This window comes from Diospyros lotus, chromosome 11 (genome assembly GCF_014633365.1).
Source record: "Diospyros lotus cultivar Yz01 chromosome 11, ASM1463336v1, whole genome shotgun sequence".
NCBI classification, from domain to species: domain Eukaryota; kingdom Viridiplantae; phylum Streptophyta; class Magnoliopsida; order Ericales; family Ebenaceae; genus Diospyros; species Diospyros lotus.
Window position 1 is genome coordinate 18,447,603 of NC_068348.1, and position 21,590 is coordinate 18,469,192.

Consider the following 21,590-nt stretch of genomic DNA (forward strand, 5'->3'; position numbering starts at 1 on the left):
AGTAGGATTAGTGGAGCTAGTCAAGATTTGATGCCTGATGGCGTCAAATTCTGATTTTAAACCAAAAAGAACAATAACCATAAAAAACTTCTCTCTTTGAGCAACCTGTTCAGTCTTGGTCATAGTGATGGGGAGAAGAGCATCAAATTCTTGCATGAGAGCCCGAACCTGTCCCAAATAAGATATTATAGACGACTCTTGCTTCAGATTCTTGATATTAGAGACCACAGTGTACAAACGTTGGATATCATTCGTATAACATTCTTTAGCTTCCTTCCACACGTTAACACAAGTTTCAAATGGCCGAAAGAGCTGCATGATGGATGGATCAATGGACTGCCATAGGAGACTGCATAACTGGGCATCAACTTGTTCCCATCTAGCCTGATTGGCTTCCGGCACACTTTCAGCCTTTATGGTAAGATGATCGGCTTGGCCTTGCCCTTTGAACCACATTTTGACAGAGGTTGCCCATGAGAGATAATTAGCAAACCCTATCAACTTGATAGTGGTGATATTGGTTGTTCTGATATTGGAGACAATAAAGGATTGAAAGGCAGCAAGGGCAACAGTTGCGGTTGCGAGAGTAGCATCAACAGAAATTGCGTCACTGAGGTTAGACATAACAAGGATTTGACACCGGGAATAGGCCTAGGGCAGGGAGGCGAGCTAATCTGGAGAAGTCGGGAGAAAACGGCCGACGGACGCGCCTTCAAGCGCCGGAGCGTGGGGGCAGACGGCTGCACATGGCGGCGCGTGGGAGCTCCAATGGCTGCGATTTTTCGGCGGCAACTCGGCCTGAAGGCGGCGAACCCTAGGGTGGGGTCGGTTCCAGCAAAAGATGGCCAAACAGTGATGTTCGGCGTGAACAGTGATGATGAAGAAAAAAAACTAGGTTTTTTAGGCCGTTGGAAAAAGATACACAGCGGTGGCTAAGGTTTTTCTCACCGGTGGCTCTGATAACATGTGAGAAAACAATTATAAGAGAAAAACCTAAGAGATTAGTCTCTTAGTGTGTTATTTATAATAGGCACAACGGGCCTAATAACCTACGGGCATAGTCTATGAGCTTAGCCTAATTACACATAGTTATAACAAATAAATAAATAAAACTCATACAACAATATGTAATACATCTAATTATACTAATAATTCTAATAGAAACAATTCGAGGAACCAGCACAACTGCCCCTAGGCCAAAACCCAGGAGGGGGGGGATAAAGGAAGTACAACTTTATGTCATATTGCATCACCTAAAACACTTTAGAGGAAAAATTCTTATTGACTTCAAACATCCATATCTCTAGTTTTGGAAGTTCTGCATAAATGTTCTGAAGTACAAGCATTTAACTCGTGCGCAGTTCTCAGTTCAGAATATCCTATCGCATATCATAGACCGTAATTATTTCAAAGAAACAAGGTGAAGGGAAATGCTATTTGTAGTTCCGAGTCAAACTGACTTGAATGGGTCACTCTCTCTCTCTCTCCCCCTCTCCCCCACCCCCCACCCCCCACCATCTTATCTTTGCCTTTATTTTTTTTCTTGAATAGAAGCAGATCCAGTAACATCCTCTTTTATTCTCTCCCTGACATCTTATCTTCATCTTTGTATTTTCTTGAATGGAAGCACATCCATTCACGATGTGCTTATCTTCACCTTTATCACATTCAATTTTGTTTCCTATTTTATTTTTTCTTGAATAAAAGCACATCCATTCTTGATGTGTTTATCTTCACCTTTATTATAAACATTTTTGTTTCCTATTTTTTTTTTCTTGAATGGAAGCACATCCCCCCCCCCCCCTCTCACCGACATCTTATCTTCACCTTTATTACACACAATTTTGTTCCTATTTTGTTTTTTCTTGAATGGAAGCACATCCACCGTAACATCCTCATTTCAATTATACTCATATTTAATATATTGGTATTGAACGACCCAAAATTTTGAACCATACAATAAAGATGACCTTATAGCTAACCAATAAAACTTCCCTTTATGTTTAAAGGGATTTTATGATCACATAATGCTGGACACACTTCTCCATTTTAACCATCATGTCTTGATTCTATAAGTAACATCCTCCACAATCTCCACTTCCTTTTGAACAATTGATCCAAGATACCTAAGTTGATCTTTTCTTGGGATTGTTTGATTTCCAAGTCTCACAATGACACCATCCACACTTCTATTTTTTATTGAACTACATTCCACATATCTGCATTCACAATATTATAGGAAAAAAATTATTTTGAGCTAGTAAAAAAGGCAGCATGTATAAGGTTGAGTATTATAAAACCAATTAGGATCACAAACATTTTGATTTATCATTCATAATGGAAAAAAATATTATCCATTTATTTTCTGGCCCAATAAGCACAAATGTGTCAAAAGGTTGTGTAGCCTTCATGGATAAAACTTGAATTTTAGTGGCAAAAAAATCGTGCTAAAATTGGAAAATCCCGTGCTAGCATTTCTTACATGTTCGGGCCCATGACAATTATCATATTTGATGTTTCAGAAAGGAAGACATTGTTGGGCTGCAAAAGACAAAGATAGATGGTACCTTCTTAATGCATTCACAATTTCACAATCTTGAAACTGACATTATGAAAAGTATTAAATTTCTTCATTGATAAACAATTTGAAGCACAATCAAATTTTCAGAAAGAAAAATAGAACATACAACAAAATCATTGTGTATACTTTCCAGGATAGGGTGTCTTCCAGCATCAATTGCTAACGGGCCATTATCTACAAACAACATGACAGGGTCAAGCACTCATCTATTCCTGTTTTTATGCAGTATACTAAGGCAATATAGAACTGGCACCTGTAAATTGAGGTCTAATGCATTGATCAACAGGCTTAGTGGATATTGTGTGAGCAAATGAATTCACAATCATATCTAGAAGGCATAAAACCTCAGAGAGCAGGTTAAGCAGAGATACATGCTCCCTTATGGCATCAACAAGTGCTGCATCCATAAAGAAACACTTAAAAACCAGTACCATATCTTCCACCTGCAGTAGCACTAATTGACAATTGATCAAATGTCTCAGGGAAAGACTGTTTAAGGATGCTTCCTCAAAGGAATTTTTGAACATGTCTTGTTGGAGAGATAAAAGAGAGAGAATTCAAGCTTCACACGAGAAGATAAAGAAGAGAAGATGGTAAAGATAAAGATGTAAAGAGATAAAGAAGAATTCAAGATAAAAGGATAAGGATGTTCCTTAAATCAGATAAGGAAATCCTGGAGTTAACCTAATCCAAATCTGAAAATATGTTGTTGTAATCTAGTCCTAAATTGTAGGAGTTTTCTTAGGAGTTTTTGTGTATATATTTACATCCCATTGATTAATGAAATTATGGAAGTTTATTCCTCTCATTAAAACTTCCAACAAAGTTTATTTTTCATGGTATCAGAGCCACGGTTTCATGGCAAGATCTCCTACCTATTCTCCTCTTTCTATAGTTTGTAGACTCCTTTAAGCTCACGATATGGCTGAAACTCAAGCAGCAAGTGAAGCTTCGACCAATTTACCTCCTCTAGCAAGGAATACTCAAGTTCCAACGTCTCCAATCACCCTCGACAGCCATTCCCTCCAGATCACTCAGCATAAGCTGAATGGAACCAACTTTAGAGAATGGTTCTAGTCAGTTTTGTTGGTAATTCGAGGAAAATGCAAGGTTGGATACCTAACAGAGACAGTCTCTAAGCCAAGCACAGATTCAGCAAACTATGGTGTGTGGGAGGCTGAAAACTCTATTGTGATGGCATGGCTGGTCAATTCTATGGAACCGAAGATTGGAAGGACTTCTCTATTCTACAAGACAACTTAGGAGATTTGGGAAGCTGTGCAACAAATCTACTCTGACATGGAAAATGCAGCCCAAAGTTTCCCGATCCGGTTTACAATTCAGACAACAAAACAAGGTAATAGTTCAGTTACTGAATATTACAATACTTTAACCGAGTTGTGGCAGGAGATGGATCTATTCCACGAGAGTAAATGGGAATTTGTTAGAGATGGGAAGAAATATGAAAAGATGATAGAAAAAGAGTGTTTGATTTTTTCAATGGACTTAATGCTGATCTTTATGAAGTAAGAGGGCGGTTGCTTGGAACCAAACCCTTTCCATCAATAAGGGAAGTCTTTGCAGAAGTCAGGAGAGAAGAGAGCAGAAAAAGGGTGATGTTAAATCCTTCAGGGATGTCCAATTCTGATGCAAGTTCACAAACATCAGTCTTGGTCTCCTCAAGGATAAAACCATCTAATCCACCCAAGGGAGAGCCCCAAAAAGACAAACTATGGTGTGACCACTGCAACAAGTCATATCACACAAAGGAAACTTGCTAGAAAATACATGGAAAACCAGCAAATTGGAAACCTAAAAATCAAAGGAAAGGAAATCAAGCAACCTATGGGGGAGAAGTGGAGACTGGAAAATCAACTGACCTAATTTTATCTACAGATTAGTTGGAGATCTTACAATAACTGTTAAGCCAAACCAAGGTGACCAAACCTGAGACAACAAAATCCCCTAATCCGGTAGTGTCTCTTGCTAAACATGTAGCTAAACATGGTACACTTAGACACTCTCTAATCTCCTTCAAATTTCCTATAGATTGTTGGATAATTGACACAGACGCTTCAGATCACATGACTGGATCTCTTGAGGTACTCTCAGCCTATGAACCTTGTTCTCAAGGTTTAACCATCTCAATGGTTGATGGTACTACAACCATGGCTCAAAGGAAAGGTATAACTAGTGTGGTAGGTCTAAATCTGAAGTCAGTCCCATATGTTCTTGATTTAAAGTACAATCTACTGTCAATGAGTAAATTAACCAAAGAAGAGAAGTGTTTGGTGATATTTTTTCCTTCCTATTGTGAATTTCAGGACCTATCTTCGAGGAAGACGATTGGTAGTGCTGAGGAAAAAGGAGGCCTCTATTATATATCAAAAGCTTGGATAGCCCCTTGGATATAGGTCACAAATCCAATACTCCTTGTCTACTATTTTAGATTATGAACTTATATTATGGCACCAGCGTTTAGGGCACCCTAGTTTTAGTTATCTCAAAGTTTTGTATCCCCATCTTTTCATTAATAAAAGAAGCCATTTGTTTCATTGTGAGCAATGCATCCCTGCTAAACAAATCGAAAGTTTTCATCCATCTCATAAATATAAACCTACAAGGCCCTTCTATCTAATTCATAGTGACATTTAGGGACCAACAAGGACTCCTAATTTGACTAACACTCAATGGTTCATCACATTAATAGATGATCATACAAGGGTTAGTTGGGTGTTCTTAATGAAAGACAAATCTGAAGCCTATGTTGTGTTTAAAAGGTTTTATCAAATGATAAACAAAGTATTCAAGCCTCAATCCATGTTTTAAGATCAGATAAAGGCCAGGAATATTTTTCCAATGATTTTAGTCATTATCTAGCTAAACATGGCATTATTCATCAAAGTTCATGCCCTTACAATCCCCAACAAAATGGGGTGGCAAAAAGAAAAAACTGCCACCTCCTTGAGACTGCAAGGGCACTTATGTTCACAAGCTTGGTTCCTAATTTATATTGGGGGGAAGCTATTCTTGCATCCTCTTACCTTATTAACTGCCTTCTCTCCAAAGTCCTTGGCTTCAAAACCCCTTTGAGTGTCCTTGATTTTTATCTCCATCATACTAGGGTGCTAAACTCTTTGTCACCTAAAGTGTTTGGATGCACCATGTTTGTACATAAATATCAGCCTTCTCAATCTAAACTTAAACCTAAAGCTCTCAAATGCATATTTATTGGCTATTTTCCTATTCAACAAGGACATAAATGCTATCACCCTTCTACCCGAAAACTTATTGTATTTTGTGATGCATCCTTCCTTGAACATCAACCATTTTTTCACGTCACTTCTCTACAGGAGCAAGTACCTAATGCAGAGGAACAATGGGATTCCACTTTGTCTCTACCTATGATCTAAACTTCAAAAACTCCTCTTGTTACTGAATCAGTCCTTGAACCTCAACCTTTTACTCAAACTTCAGTACCTAATTCAGGGGGAGATCAAGAAGATTAGATTCAGGAAAATCCAGCATCTGATAAACCTACTTTGGTATATTCTAGAAGGCCTCATGCCCCTCAGCCAAGCCCATTGTCTAATCCAGAGATATGTCCAGAAACTAATGACAATGGCAACATGGAAAGGTTGGCAACTAACAAATTTGATGATCTTGATATTCCAATAGCACTAAGGAAAGGGGAGAGATCATGTACTAAACATCCTATTTCAAATTATGAGGGATATTCAAAGCCCCACAATTCAAGGCCTTCACAGCCAGCATTGATGATACAGTAATCCCTAAGCATATATATCATGCATTGCAAGATGAGATATGGAAGGTAGTAATGGATGAGATGCATGCCCTAGAAGCTAATAAAACATGGGATATTGTCTATCTACCATATGGGAAGAACATTGTTGGCAGCAAATGATTTTTCACAATAAAGTACAAGTCAAATGGAAGTATTGATAGGTACAAGGCAAGGTTAATAGCCCAAGGGTTTACCCAAACCCAAGGGCCTGATTATGAAGAAATTTTTGCTCCAGTGGCTAAGTTTAATTCTATCCGAATTTTACTATCATTAGCCATTAATCTAGATTGGAGGTTACATTAGCTGGACATCAAGAATGCATTCTTAAATGGGGAGCTGGAAGAAGAAATATATATGAGAATACCCCCCAGGTTTTGAGATAGAAAGCACAAGAGGAAAGTTATACAAGTTAAAGAAGTCTCTATACGGCCTCAAGCAGTCTCCAAGGGCCTAGTTCAAGTGGTTCAATGACACTCTTATTCAACTACGATACAAACAAGGGCAAGCAGATCATACCTTATTTACAAAAATTGAAACTGATGGCAGAAAGACAACCCTTATTGTTTATGTGGATGACATTATCGTCACAGGGGATAATGTTCTGGAAATTGAAAACCTAATAGGGTAACTAAGGATTGCATTTGAAGTAAAAGATCTAGGAGAACTAAAATACTTCCTAGGGATGGGAGTAGCAAGAAGCAAGGAAGGGATATTTATATCTCAAAGGAAGCACACACTTGATTTGCTAAAGTAAACTAGTAAACTTGGTTGTAAACCTACTAGTACTCCCTTAGAGCCTAAATGGAAGAATAAAGAAGATAGCAAAAGAGAGTATCAAGTAGACAAGGGAAGATATCAGCGGTTGGTGGGGAAGTTGATCTACTTATCACTCACATGACCTAACATTGCAAATGTTGTAAGCATAGTGAGTCAGTTCATGCATTCTCCCACAAGAAGACATCTTGAGGTTGCATATCACATTCTAAGGTACTTAAAAGGAACCTCCGAGAAAGGACTCTTGTTTAAGAAGAGTCAAGATAGAGGAATAAGAGCATTTGTAGATGTTGATTGGGCTGGTTCTATTGAAGACAGTAGATCTACACCTAAATTTTGTACAAAATTATGGGGGAATTTTGTAACTTGGAGAAGTAAGAAGCAGTCAGTAGTGGCAAGAAGCAGCGTAGTGAAGCAGAGTATAGGGCTATTGCACAAGGGCTATGTGAAGTGATTTGGGTGGAGAAAATGATGAAAGACCTACACCTACCAACATCCTCTCCCAAAATACTATATGGTGACAGTAAGTCGACAATTAGCATTGTGAATAATCTGGTATAACGTGACCAGATGAAACATGTGAGAATTGACTGACACTTTGTCAAGCAAGAAATTGAGAGAGAAGGTATAAGTCTCACCTATATTCCTACCGAGTGTTAAGAAGCAAATATCCTTATTAAAGCTATGCAAAAGCAAGGATTTGAATCTATTAGAGACTCGCTCCTCCTAATTGGAACCCTTAGGAAGTCCAAAAGGAACTAGTCGATCCAAGACGTATGCAATTCCCTCCAAATTTAAAACCAATTTTAAATTCCTAAGCCAGTTTATAAAATTAGGTCCTGTCAAAACGATTTTTTCCAGACTACGAGAAAATGGGTTTGACTCATTTGTCATTCTAAAAGAGATTTAGCTGCAAAAGAATTTAAAGTTTGTCAATGTGATTATCTTGAAAATACAATTAATTCTGGTCTTGAATTAAAGGTACCTCCCACTAACTTTTTCGAATCCACACTCCCCAAGTTGTAAACGCAAATCCCGATGGAAGACTTGTAGTGGGTGATTGAAGAGGCAACTCCTTGCCTCCTTTCCACATCCCCAATGGAGTTCAATCTTCAGCCCCTGTGTCACTGACTCTGTAACACTATGGTAGTTTCTAGGATAGTGACACAATTAGATTCCACCCACCGCACCAGCCAGTAGTCCACTTGGAACGTCTATAGCCTCAACACTATGGTGGTATATGTTGGCCATATCCATGTGGGATAGTCGACAACATAACAATGCTTATATAAGAATATCAATCAACTCTCAAGAAATGTACCCTCCAATTTATGGGCAGCCAAGGCACACTCAATCAAGCGAGGATTTATCCTACGGCGGTGGAAGGCCACAATGAACTGAATTCACCATTTAAATCTAATATCTCTTGCACAATTGGGAAGAATTTTCCGATCTTTAATTTTTAGGTCTCACTTTGCACATGCATTAAGTTTCAATCAATGTAACGAATACATAATAAAACAAAAAGCATACATGCACATTTCCTAGATGATTATGGGCTTTTAAGCTTTTAATTAAACCTGAGCCTCAGGATTTAATTAAAGAGGCTTCCAAGAGACATTCAACCATTCATTTACCGCTTCCATCAAATGAGGTTGACTTGCTCCCTCGAGGCACCAACACCGGATGACTCAACGTCTCCATCAACATCAATCTCATAAAGCCCGCCCAATGTAAACAAATTACATCCAAGCAAATACATCAAAAAATTGGACAACCAGCAACCCAAAAGTATGAAAATGGTACACCAAAATTCCCTTGTGGTCTTGGATCAGTCGACTATCCCGAAGACAGTCAATAGATCCTCCCACTGGAATAATCGGTAAACACAATCTCATAGCAATCGCCTATTTTAAGTTGGTTTCGTATGTTCGATCGATAGGTCCCCAAAAATAGTCGACTGAAACGTTGGGTCTAGGTTCGGTCAACCGACTAAGGACGTTCGGTCGACCGAAGCCATCCACAACCAAACGGTTCTGACTTCGGTCGACTGACCTGAACGGTTCGAACAATTGAACTTACTCGGAAAGCAGTCCAATAATCTTAGACGAGCAACGACGAACAACACAAACCAACACCAAAACAAATATATATATCCGAAATAAGAACACAATACATCAAACACTCGCATAGGATAAAAATATCGAGCTGAGGCTCTGATACCACTGAAGGGGAGCGAGGAAAAATGGGGGGCCTAGGCCAAAAGCCAACCACAAGTGGATCATTGCAAGGATCTATGGGTTTTAAAACTTTTTCAAAACCAAAAATAACATCAGAGCAGCGAAAGCAAAAACGATCCTTGCAAGACTCGATATAACTCATCCATATGCAAAACCATAAAACCATGCCATAGGGGGTTTTATTGGTATACCCTTTGAACATAATCGGTTCCTAGGGAATGGAACTTGAAACTAACAATTGAGTTTGTGGAAATCAAACTCCTGCCTTGATTTTCCGAGAAAGGAATAATATATACAGAGGTTCTATGCTATCTTCTCCTAAATTCTAGCTGATAATGCTATCTCTTCCCAACACCTAGCAGATAGGATACAACATTATTTGAATTTATTTACAAGATAATGTACAAATCCTATTCCTACAATTTCTCCTGATTTTTGGAAGTTTATCCCTTTAGTTCTTCTTCTCTATCTTGACGCAGCAGCCCATAACCAAGGCCCACATCTTCAGCAGTCTCCTCTTTTGTTTCATACTCTTTCCCACAGAAAGACTCCTTAGAATCCTAGGACTCTCCAACACCTTTCAAGAAGGTCAATGACGGTTTGGATGCTGGTTGTCCCAATAGATGCTTCTCCTCCTTGTCGTCCGAATGAGCTCCCACTAACAAGCCACTAGGTTCAGCAACCACCCCGCCTCCTTGTTGTTTGTTTAACCTGATTAGCTCCTTCAAACCAGCTACAATGTTGGGTGACCAACCCGCATGTTGGGTGACCAACCCGCCTCCTCAAGTGTGGAGAACCTAGTCGGTCCACGTCTGAGACGACTTCAAAACCCTCCAACGAAGCCGTGGTAGGACCCTCTCAAAGGAGATGACCCAAAGCTCTATTATGGTTCCCTCTTGGTTGCTCCTTGGTTGTCTCACAACCGATCTAAATGGGAGAAGAAGATGAGGAGCCACACCAACCAACTCTTGGAGCAAGAACAAGAGAATGGCAGCAACAAAGATGGAGAAGAGGAAGCCACACTCGAAAGCAAGGAAGAAGCAAGAAGAAGATGAAGAGAGGAGTTGTCATGAGAGGCCTTCTCCAAAACCCTTTCCAATTTCTACAAATGCCTCTTCTCCAATTGTGAAAGCGTCCCTCAAACCCATACCCCCTTTATGCAACACGTCAAAGCAATAAATGCTCGAACGTGACAAACGCGGCGGAGTTCCGGTCGACCGAACTACAAGGTTCAGTCGACTGAAGTCAACCAGAACCTTGTTGTTCGGGTTCAATTGACCTCACGGTTTGATTCCGGTCAACTGACCTGAAGGGTCCAGTCGACCGATGTAGCCCCATCTGCCTACTTCGTCTAATTTGCATCCCGGCCCTGCTATTAACAAGTAATAGCCTTTGCACTATCCAATAATGCAAACAAGGCCCCTGCTATTCAATAGAAGCCTCCCATACCATAAATCAATGTGCCCAACACATTAAAGAACACAACATCACTATTCAACAACGACAAGGAACACACTAAGAGCAATGAATCACTAATCCGAACATTACTCAGTATGCATGTGACTTTCTAGGTTCACAGCCATGTAACAATCAGGACATGTCAACTCCTTGACGTCGGTTAATCCCCATCAACCTACTAAGAGGATTTCTCCAAATCCCCAAAACACCCTGAAAGATACTAAGTATCTTCTAGCCAGAACTCAGGACGATCCCAATGGTAATGAAGTCAAACTTCATATGAACCTATTAAGGCTCCTTGATTATTGTGCACTATTGTCCTTCCACTGACTAACATCCTAACCGAGTGAGAGTCATGGACTGATTAAACTCACAGGACTTGGTAGCTGGGTCTGATCTACACAGTGTGATTGCGATAGCATATCACAGATAATCCGACATTGGAACTCTTTCTAATCTAACATTGGAACTCTTTCTAATCTCATGCTCACCCTGGCCATGGAATTGCCAATCACCACCAACACAGTTCTTACAAGATGTACCCTCCAACCAATGGAGGTCGATGGATCCCATCGACGAACATCTATCTCCATACACCACTATACAGAGACCGCACAGTGAGCATTCCCACCTCTTACACCGGATGGTTCCGCTCAACAGCAAATCCCTGATAGTAGTGCACAAGACACTATGTTGCCTCTGGTCAAAGGACCATATACACAATCGAGAGCCATCGACCGATCATTAATCCCAAAGCCATGTGATCATCGCAGGCGTCACATTCAGTGGATGTTCTCCAATACCCACCCACATGTCTACTATATGAATCCCTATACAATGTGGCGTGTGACTCACCACCCCATCTCATTAGCATCTCCATGCTAAACAATGGTAGTAGCCCATGTGTCAGTCCACTAATCAACAGATCATAGTAAGTCTAAGGACTAGGAATACCTTTAAGAAATCCTAGACTAGATATAACACCCCGCCTTACACAGGCGCGTCACTATAAGGGAATCCCCATGAATCTTTTTTTTTCTTCCAAGTCTGTCACACGCGGCGCCATGAGTACAATCTTCACATGCAGATGAAACACCCGTCGCATACAATGGCCGGCGCCCGCGGTGATTTCAAGAACAATCTTCACATGCAGGTAAAAATCCCGAGAACCCCAATCTTGCTCGTTTAACTAACAAGATCAGTAGACTTAAAACTAAACGAGACATAATATAACGCAACGGATTAAATAATATCAAAATGTCGTGACCTAACATGAGTTCCTTACAAGGTGTTCCCACACCGCAATATGTATTACAAACTATCAAAAGATAACAGCGTTATCATACAACCGTTCATACATATACCAAAATAAATACTATCGCCTCCAAAGTAATACAACAACTATCCAACTAAACACCGTTGGCCTCACCGGCCATGTCCTTCGACCTCGCAACAGTCTCTTGCTAGAACGTTGAATGTTCCAGGGGCATAACCCAGGTTAGATGATAAAACATCTAAGTGATGGCATGAAACAGTTTACATAATGCATGAAAGACATACGAGCATGGCATATACGGACAAAACAACAACATGCAAACACGTCTAACTTGAGAAATCTCCCTGACATACTCAACCTCCTATGGAAAATCCATTCCACACACCGTTGGGGTTGACCTTGCCGTGACATACTTAATCCCCGAGTGCCCTACCGTGTCACTCGTTCACCTGGATTAACCTTGTCCCATTTTCAAGAAGACCCCATCCCGTCCCATACAGACCCAACAACGACACGAAAATCGACATCTCGACTATATGAAAATCACACGCCATGCACCGACTCTTTTATAAGTTAAAAACAGTTGATGCAATATACCACATGTTCAATATGCAAATGATGTCACAAGTACACAAGAGAAATGTCTTTGCAAAACAACCCAAGTTCTGGAGGGTATAACCGCTCACTTGAAATGGTTCAATCACATATAACCTAAGCTCGGGAGGGTAAAACCGCTCACTTGAACTCACTACATGCACACCAAGACACTTCCAAACAAGGGTAAAACTGAAATCAGACCACTCACTTCAATTCGGAAAAGTCCGGTTTTTGCCTCGAAATTCGTGCAATCCTTTCTTCCAACAGCCCAATCGTCTCCTATTTACCATTTAAGACCTTAGAAATCAATATTTCTATTTTTCCTTAATTTTCTCTATTTTTCTTTATTTTTAAACCTTCCTTACTTTCGAAAATTCATAAAAAATACCTAACATCAAATTTCACCAAATATTTTTCCATGATTATTCCTAAAATAATCTTAACAAAATTACAAAATTAATTTCAGAGGCAAAGCTAACCTCACGCTCCCTCACGTGCTACCCAAGGCCTCGGCAAGTGAAGCCCACGCGCAGCCAGCCAGGTTATCTTCTCCGGCGATCTCCGATGCTCCAAACGACTATAGGGGCTTGAAGAGCTTGATGAGGTGACCTCGATGGTGCCTTCAAACCTCAGAAAAAGTAGCCGGAAGAGGGTTTAAAACCCAGTTGCAGGTCGCGGTCCGGTCGAGCCCGATTTTCCGGCAAGCTTTGCGAAACCCCTCTAAACCTATACCAATTCCTCTCAAATTTTCCAAAAATTCTCCCAAAACTTCAAAGAACAAAACCCCCTTATCCGTGAGCCTCGATTCAAGCCAAAACACCCTTAATTTCTCTCGATTTCTTTGAAAAACCCTCGGCCTCGATTGGCTATTTATACCCGTTCTTTAACCCGAATTTCCACCAGAACTCAATTAATCTTATCCCCTTGTCCCTAGATCTAGCCTCCTAACCAACCAAAAAGCCCCAAATCGTGAGCTAAAGCCCTCGAAAAATTCGGCCAAATCGGAAATCTTATCCGCCATTAAAACCGATCACATCAAAGCTATTTTCGGCCAATGGCAACCACAAACCACCTCATCATCACCTGGAGACCAACCTAGCACCTCCAGGCGACCTTCCCGACGCCTCCAGGCTGCTGGCCGGCTGCCACAGAGCAGCCAATCGGTTTCCCACTTGATTTTCCAGATTTTGCACTTTAGCCCCTAAGTTATTTTTTAATCTCATTTTCTCCCTATCCTTGGCACCCCTAAACTTCTCATTAATTCCTTGACTGCCCTCAAGTTCTAAACTATTCATTTCCCTCAAGAATTTCTAGAAAATTCGTCGTTTCGACCTCCTCAGGTAGTTTACAAAATCTGCACTTTTGCTCGGATGCCCCTAATCACGTGTTTTTGACTTCAAACCTTCGCGAATCTCTTGGTTTTATCAAATATTGCTTGTTTGGACAATTATACCTTCATTAACTTGCTTGACATAGTCCCTCACCCTTCGGTTGCGTTTTGAATATTACACGTAGGCCCGAAACTATAGTAAATACCAATTTTGATCCCGTAATTTCTGAAAATACTCTTAATATTAAATACTGGTTATTACACTAAAAATCCAAGTCACACGGTCTCAACACCTTGAGAGTAGGAAGTTTACCAAGAAGTCTAGGGACTCATTCATATAATGAGATGAAGAGATATGAATGAAGATATAACCTTTATCATCAAGAATAATCAACAATGCCGCTCACTTACATCTCAAAGTGTAAATTTAGCATCTAGGGCACTTTCACTAACATCTATAACTCACCAGAAGGGGAATGGTTCACCAGTTCAACCAGAAACATGGAATTACTGGGACTAACAGCATCGGAAGCTGAAGGGTCAACCATGGTGTTCTAGGGTTTAAGTTCAACCTTGGTTTAGAAGCTTCAGCAGGAGACGACAGCCCACACAACCCAAGTAGTGACAGACTGTCTGGGAAGCCACTGCCGACAGAGTTCAAGGATAACCACGGAGACACCTAACAGTCAAGAGGAAGAAGAAACGACGACCGAGAAGACTGGGGAGACAAATGGCGACTAACGAAACAACCGGCAGCCAACAGTGACCGAGAAGATGAAATGGTGATCGAGGAGAGAAACGGCGACCGACAACCAACAGTGACCAAGGAGATGAAACGGCGACCAACAAGTTGACCAACCGATAACGAAGACTAGAAGACCACTGAATGCACCACATTGTGATGGCGCACCAATTGACTGGAACAAGAGTCGACACCGGCAATGACAGACCGGCCGATGACGAACACTAGTGTGGCTCATCACCACGGGAGGAGGGACTCCGGTGACGACTATACCCAACCAGCGAAGAAGAACAATCGAGAAGAACCCAGAGACCCTAGGACAAGGGCTCTGATACCATGTCACGTAACTTATATGTATTATTTTATTCATTTAACATGCCAATATATATACATGGATCTATATGCATTACGAGATTTGTACCACAAAGTATAACAACATAATGTACCAAATAAAATAAGAATAGAATAAAACCTAATAAGCTAATACAGGAAATTCAAAATATTCTAACAGATACCATGAGAAATAAATGGGAGAAATAAAATGTTCTTCCTCACACTTCATTGATCTGTAGGGTGAACTATATATACACAAAATATACTAAAAACTCTCCTAAATTACATGAATAGATTACAACAAATTTAAATAACAATATATTACAGATTACAATAAATTTGAACTTGGATTCCCTCTTTTGTTTTTGAAACACTGCTTTATCCTTTCTTTCCTTTATCCTCTTAGTTTGAACTTCTCCAATCTTTTCTCATAACAACCTCATCTCCTTATCTACTCGTTCACAGCTTTGAATCAATTTTTATTTTCCTTTATCTTCTCCAACAAGAACAAATCCATTTCTTACCATAACTCAATTAAAATGTTGAAGTATTCAATGACTGGCCTATTTCCTTGCAAAGTATTACGAAGGGCAGAACAAATTTCGAAGCATTGGGCAGAATTTTGGAGATCAAAGTACATTTCTTGAATTGTTATCTAGATCTCATGGACTATGTTGAAGAACAGGTACGTCCTACCTATTTTTGATTGCATGGAATTGATCAACCATGCCATGACTGGAATTTTCAGAATCCCACGTCTTGAATGTTGGATCAGTTGTAGGTGGAGCAGTAGTTTCACCAGTTAAGTAGCCCATCTTCCCTTTCCCTTTGATTACTAAAAGAACCAACTGGAACCACTCACGGAAGTTCAACCCGTTTTTTTTGTGTTGGGTGATTTGAATGGAGGGATTAAACTCCATGTTGGTTAGCGATGGAGGGATGTCCTCCATGAGGCCAAATCTGGTTTTCATTCGGCAGTGGATGGTGATGTTGGACAGTTGGCCTAGTCGGCTAAGTTTGACTGTAGCGACATTGGATAGCGGGCTTGGGCACGGCTAGGGTTGGTCATAGCGGCATTGGACGGCTGGGTTTTCAGAACCTGGACAGCAATGGAGGATCGGAACCTAAACGGCTAGGGTTTACCACAGTCGTGCTCTAATACCATGAAATCAATAGGTATATTGAAAAATAATACCACCGATAATTCATTCATTGGATTCAAGAACAATATATAGATAGAGGAGGGCAAAGATTAAGGAGTTAATTTGGAAACAATTGACTCCTCAATCTCTAAACTAGGAAATGACATGAAACAGGAAACAAACGAAGAAAGGAAATATTGAAAAAAAAGGAAACAGAGTAAATCTCCTTGATTTGATTTGAATCTTCTGATCTTCCAACACTCTGTTCCCCCCCTCCCCCCAAGTGCAGGAATTCAGCATTTTGTAGATGTGTGTCTGATGCAAAGTGCTTTAGTTGATATATCCAAAGTGGTATCAATTATTCCAATTATGTCCAGCTGTGAAAAATTGTGTCGAATAACTTGACTGAAGCAGTTTGTCATTGCAAAACTTTCATCAGCTGAAATCGCACAACATAAATCCACCCCTTCGCCTCCCAGATAATGTAACCTCTAATTAGGAAACTCAGTCATATGATAATGATCAACATCAACTAAAACACCATATGGGAAAGCCACCTTAAATTTACCTTGCAAGTTGCATTTTGTGGCGACTACATATATAAAGCATGTAATGCAGTTGATGTTCCAGAACATTCACATACAGTCAAGGAAACAAATTATGCTCCATCACTTGATCAATATGTACATAATTGTCTAGTTTAGTCTGACCTTCCAGGCAAAGTTCTGTTCTTATATAGCATTCAGCAGCTGCAGACTTGTTCCTTGCATTTAACTGGAAATTTCATGCAATAGATCAGGAAAAACAAAAAGCTTTCTAGACCATGGACAGGGTCACAACAATAAACAATAAAAAGAAAAAGCAAATTATCAAGTACCAAAGGGTCATGAAACAAAAAGCCACATGCACATACACATTCACATCAACAGGAGCAATAACATAAATAAAGACATGCATGCATGCATGTTTAGACACATACATTAGTTTCCAAATCAGGTTCACATGCAACACAACAATTTCCATAAGATCACATAAGGCAAAGCAATGGAAAGAAAGCTAAGAAACTTCATGTCATACTGTGACACACTAAATACGAGAATATTAAGGACTAGTTATGGCAGTACTCACAGAAGCAAGTTCCAAAGTTGAACAATGGATATTGTTCCCATGTTTCATTACCTGGTTTCATTCCAAAACCACATAAAATTAACTGGAAGGACACTTGAAATGTTTCTTGCCAAAAAAAAAATTGTAGCAGAAAAACATCGCCTTGGCAACCTGAATGAACTTGCTTGGAAGCTTTCCTTGTATGTCCTTCTGTGGAATGCTAAAGTAAAACCCCTGCCTCTTGTTGAAGGGGATTTTCAAATTTGGAAGCTTGAAATCTTCACGATATTTGTTAGCAAGGTTGTGTATGGCTGTCAATTCACTGTTGATTAGGATGCAGGCATGATAACATAATTGCTCATGTGGAGGAGTTGGGGTATAATCAACCAGCTAATTAACAGAGAACCTTCACTGATATCACAAAAAGACCTCCTTGCAATATCAAGAAGTCCATCTATTCCAGCTTTAACAGCAAAGCACTGCTGTGTCTGGGCAACAAAAGGGACCCGGGCATGAAGAACATCTTCATCAATCACCTCTCCTATTCTGAAATTTTTTTGAGCAAGTACAGTGACTAAAGAATTATCTATGCATTTTCCAAATGATATTGACCATCAATACATATGACCAGTCAATATATTTATGCATTAAAGCAAAGCATATATATGCACAAATTAAAACGTCTTTGAATACCGAAATTGTAACCAAATTAAAACATCTTTGATTATGTTGTTCTGTCCACGTCACTCATGAAGTCGCTCATAGTAACAGAATTCATCACGGTGAATGACACCTCCATGATTTCTACATCTTTGCTCCATATATGCAGAGCATAGCCAGGATTTAAGGTTAGGAGGGCATACTGATCAAAGATTAAAAAATGACAAATCAAATCATTGATCTTGTGGTGTTCTTTTCTATGAAAATGACAACTCATGTATATACAAACAAGTTTGAATGACCTAAGTCAATTTGGTTATTTTTCATTTTTGAAAAAATAAACAATCACCCACTCATATTATAGTTATCTGCAACAAGACCACCAATAGAGCATCCTTAGTGCACCAGGAACGAAACCACCAACAGTGCAAGAAATGAAAAAACTATATTTGCTGAAGACTGAAGGAGGCCTTGGCCTTAGAGATCTCAAAAGCTGGAACACTAGGTTGCTATCCAAGATCTTATGGAACATTCACTCCAAGAAGGATTCTCTATGGGTTAAATGGATTAGCCACCAATACTTAGGGACAGGGTCCATTTGGGAAAGGAAGCGCAGAGAGGATGACTCATCCTTATTCAAAAAATTGTTGTGTATCAGGGACTCTTTATTACAGGATGGAGGAACCCCCGATGGCATTGTGGCCATTATATCGGGTTGGATTGAGAACGGGGCCTTCAGGTCTAAGGCAGCATATGATTATTTCAGGCCTAAGGGTCAAAGAGTCATATGGTTCTCAGTGGTGTGGAAGTCCAACTTGATCCCTAAGCAGGCTTTCATTTTGTGGCTGTGTGCCAAGGCAAAAATTCTCACGAAGGACAAGCTTTTGTTTCTTAATATCGATCGATCATGCCCTATGTGTGGCACAGCTGAAGAGTCTTTAAGACATCTTTTCTTTCAATGCCATGTTAGTTCAAACATTTGGAGCTCGATCAGGGCTTGGCTAGGCCTTTCCTGCACAATGCCAACACTGTCAAGGGTGTTAAAGTGTATCCAGAGGCAAGCCAGAGGGTCTTCTTGGCAGAGTCGTGTTAAAAGGATAGCTTTGGCAGCCACGGTCTACCAGATTTAGGTTGCTAGAAATCGGAGCGTTTTTTATAATTTAAAGCCTTGTAGTAAGAGTATTTCATATAGGATTAAAACCTTGGGATACAAAGAAATACAAAGCTATATTTTCTTTGTATCCCCATGTTTTGATCCAGTATGAGACTCTTCTTCAGGGGCTTTAGTTTTGTTGCCTCTATCGTTCCGAGTATGCCCGGTGTATACTGTACATTTTGATCTTTATATATATATTTACATTTGATCAAAAAAAAAATGAAAAAACTATATTTTTATGCACAAATAAAAAATTTATCATAAAATTTATGAATGAGAAATTCTAATATGTTTAATTACTCAATTCATACAAACATAAGTTTAACAAGAAACAAGTGACTCAGGATAAAGGAAGACAAAATATTTATTAAAATAAGTTATCTTGAAAGAAAAAAACAAAAAGGTACATACTGAATAGGCTGCCATGCGGGATAAGGTTTTATGTGGTGGATTCTTTTCTTTTTCATAAATATCTTACATTTGTCAGGAAACAGCCTCTTTGCTAACTAACCAAGGGTAAGGTTGACTTCCCCAAAGCCTGCAATGTGGGAGCCTTATGCACCGGGCTTAACTCTGTTAATATCTTACAATTGACAGAATAATACATAAGACATTTGGTGAACAACATTCCACAAATGAATGGAAATTCAGCATATAAAAAGAGCTTGGCTGCAACAGAGATAAAACGGTAGGATATATACAAGATAGAACATAATTGTTTGTAGAAATTTTGGTAGGAAAAGATGATATTATTCATCTGCCTCACTGGAATATAAATACAGAAGACTGAATATCCTAGCTTCCTTATTCTGAGATTTACATACACTAAATTAGGAAGTTACAGCTACAATAGATTAGGAAGCTACAGCTAGCTTTGAGAGAGATTTATTCTCCACTCAAACTAGGAAACAAGTTAATGGACCCAAATCACAATATACTAAAAATAAGAACTTAACTAAAAACAAATATTGTTGATTATTCTAAAAGAGATCAAGATCGGATTTCCACATTGCTCATGAGAGATGATGATCAAAACAAAAGAAGAGAAGTGATGCGTAATGAATTTTGTAGGAAATCAATGTTTCCTCACATTAATAAAAGGTGCATCCATGTACTAACAAGAGTTCAAATCAGTCTGACTACAGTGAATATACTCCTTTTCAAGAAGTTTCTAGGACTCGTAGTTTAGGCATTTTTGTAAGTGCCAAATTTCAAATTTTACAGTCATCTAAAGATCTCCAAGCAGGATCAATAAAGCTAAATTATCAAAAGCAAAATCAAACCTTCAAGTTTACCTTTTTCTTATCAACGCATATTTTTCATTTTCACATACAGATCTGTAAATGTTTCCAAGAAGAAAACTGTTTGCATCCTTGAGTACCTGAGATGAATAAAAATGATATTACTTATGCGATTGTTATAGAACAAAGAAATGCAAAGGAAATCAACCTACTGTACCTTGGAGAGTAATGGCAATGCATCAAGAGCAGTTTTAAGAAGAATAATGCTTGAAATCAAAATTTGGCTCTTCCTAGCATTATCAATGCCCAAGACCTCATTTGTAACTTTCTTTGGTTTGAAGCAGAAGTGACAAAGAACCCGATCTGGATTAAAATCATTAATAAGTTCATTTCCAAACTAAGAACAAGTATATTGGCCCCCTAAACTGCAAAAACAAATTACCATGGCTTTCCTTTTCTGCTTACCAGTTTCTTTTGGAAACTTACGGAGAACCTGGGAGAGACCAAAGAACAGTTGCTCATTGCTCATCAATTCATCCTGGAGTTCAAGTTAAAAAATAGACCTTGATCTCAAATAAAAATTGACTTCTACAACTTAAATCTTTGGAATAGAATCATTACAAGTTGCATGAATATTATGTAGCCCAGATTGGATATTTAAAAAATTCTCTTTACATGTTTCTCCAGTTCTGATTAGTCCAACAAAAAGAAATATAATATGTATGACATCAACACCATGAATTTTTGAGCTGTACATTAATACATTCAGACAACAGCCATAGTATAAAGGATAAAGAAATCAGAAGTATGATATAGCAAAAATGTACAAGCAGACGAGTCCCAGTCCTACCCAAGTTACACAAATAGAAGATTCAGAAGAAAGAATAGTTCTCAAGCTATAATCTAATTGTGGCTTCATTCTATATTAAAAAACTAATTTTACAAAATCTGGCATGTCACCTAAGAGGACCATATTCAAAACTGACCAGGCAATCAAGTCGAGCACTGATAGTTTCAATGTCTTTCAGCGGCTGCAAAAGATTGGCACGGAGAAGTCTAGTCCTGCAGCATATCAGATATCAGTCATTGGTCAAATGAAACTTGATATTCCTTGAACATGTCACAATACATGTTGGACAAACCAAGGG

At 39.2% G+C, this 21,590-nt stretch overlaps 1 protein-coding gene across 3 annotated transcripts in view; it reads right to left on the minus strand.

Annotated features, from left to right (window-relative positions):
* Positions 1 to 21,590, minus strand: part of LOC127812971 (DNA mismatch repair protein MSH4) — a 64,644-nt gene that overhangs the window by 18,196 nt on the left and 24,858 nt on the right. For 2 of the 3 annotated variants that reach the window (XR_008026026.1, XM_052353594.1), the window contains exons 8-18: positions 21,429 to 21,504; positions 20,908 to 20,980; positions 20,660 to 20,805; positions 20,497 to 20,582; positions 17,792 to 17,931; positions 17,557 to 17,696; positions 17,407 to 17,457; positions 16,989 to 17,052; positions 2,835 to 2,978; positions 2,688 to 2,755; positions 2,483 to 2,541 (exon numbers count right to left, since the gene is read on the minus strand). Coding sequence is in view for 2 of the 3 variants with exons in the window: in XM_052353594.1 (XP_052209554.1) it covers positions 2,483 to 2,541; positions 2,688 to 2,755; positions 2,835 to 2,978; positions 16,989 to 17,052; positions 17,407 to 17,457; positions 17,557 to 17,696; positions 17,792 to 17,931; positions 20,497 to 20,582; positions 20,660 to 20,805; positions 20,908 to 20,980; positions 21,429 to 21,504 (1,047 nt within the window). In the remaining variant the exon portion in view is untranslated. The remainder of the gene's footprint in view (positions 1 to 2,482; positions 2,542 to 2,687; positions 2,756 to 2,834; positions 2,979 to 16,988; positions 17,053 to 17,406; positions 17,458 to 17,556; positions 17,697 to 17,791; positions 17,932 to 20,496; positions 20,583 to 20,659; positions 20,806 to 20,907; positions 20,981 to 21,428; positions 21,505 to 21,590) is intronic. The other variant, XM_052353595.1, reaches the window with a different exon arrangement.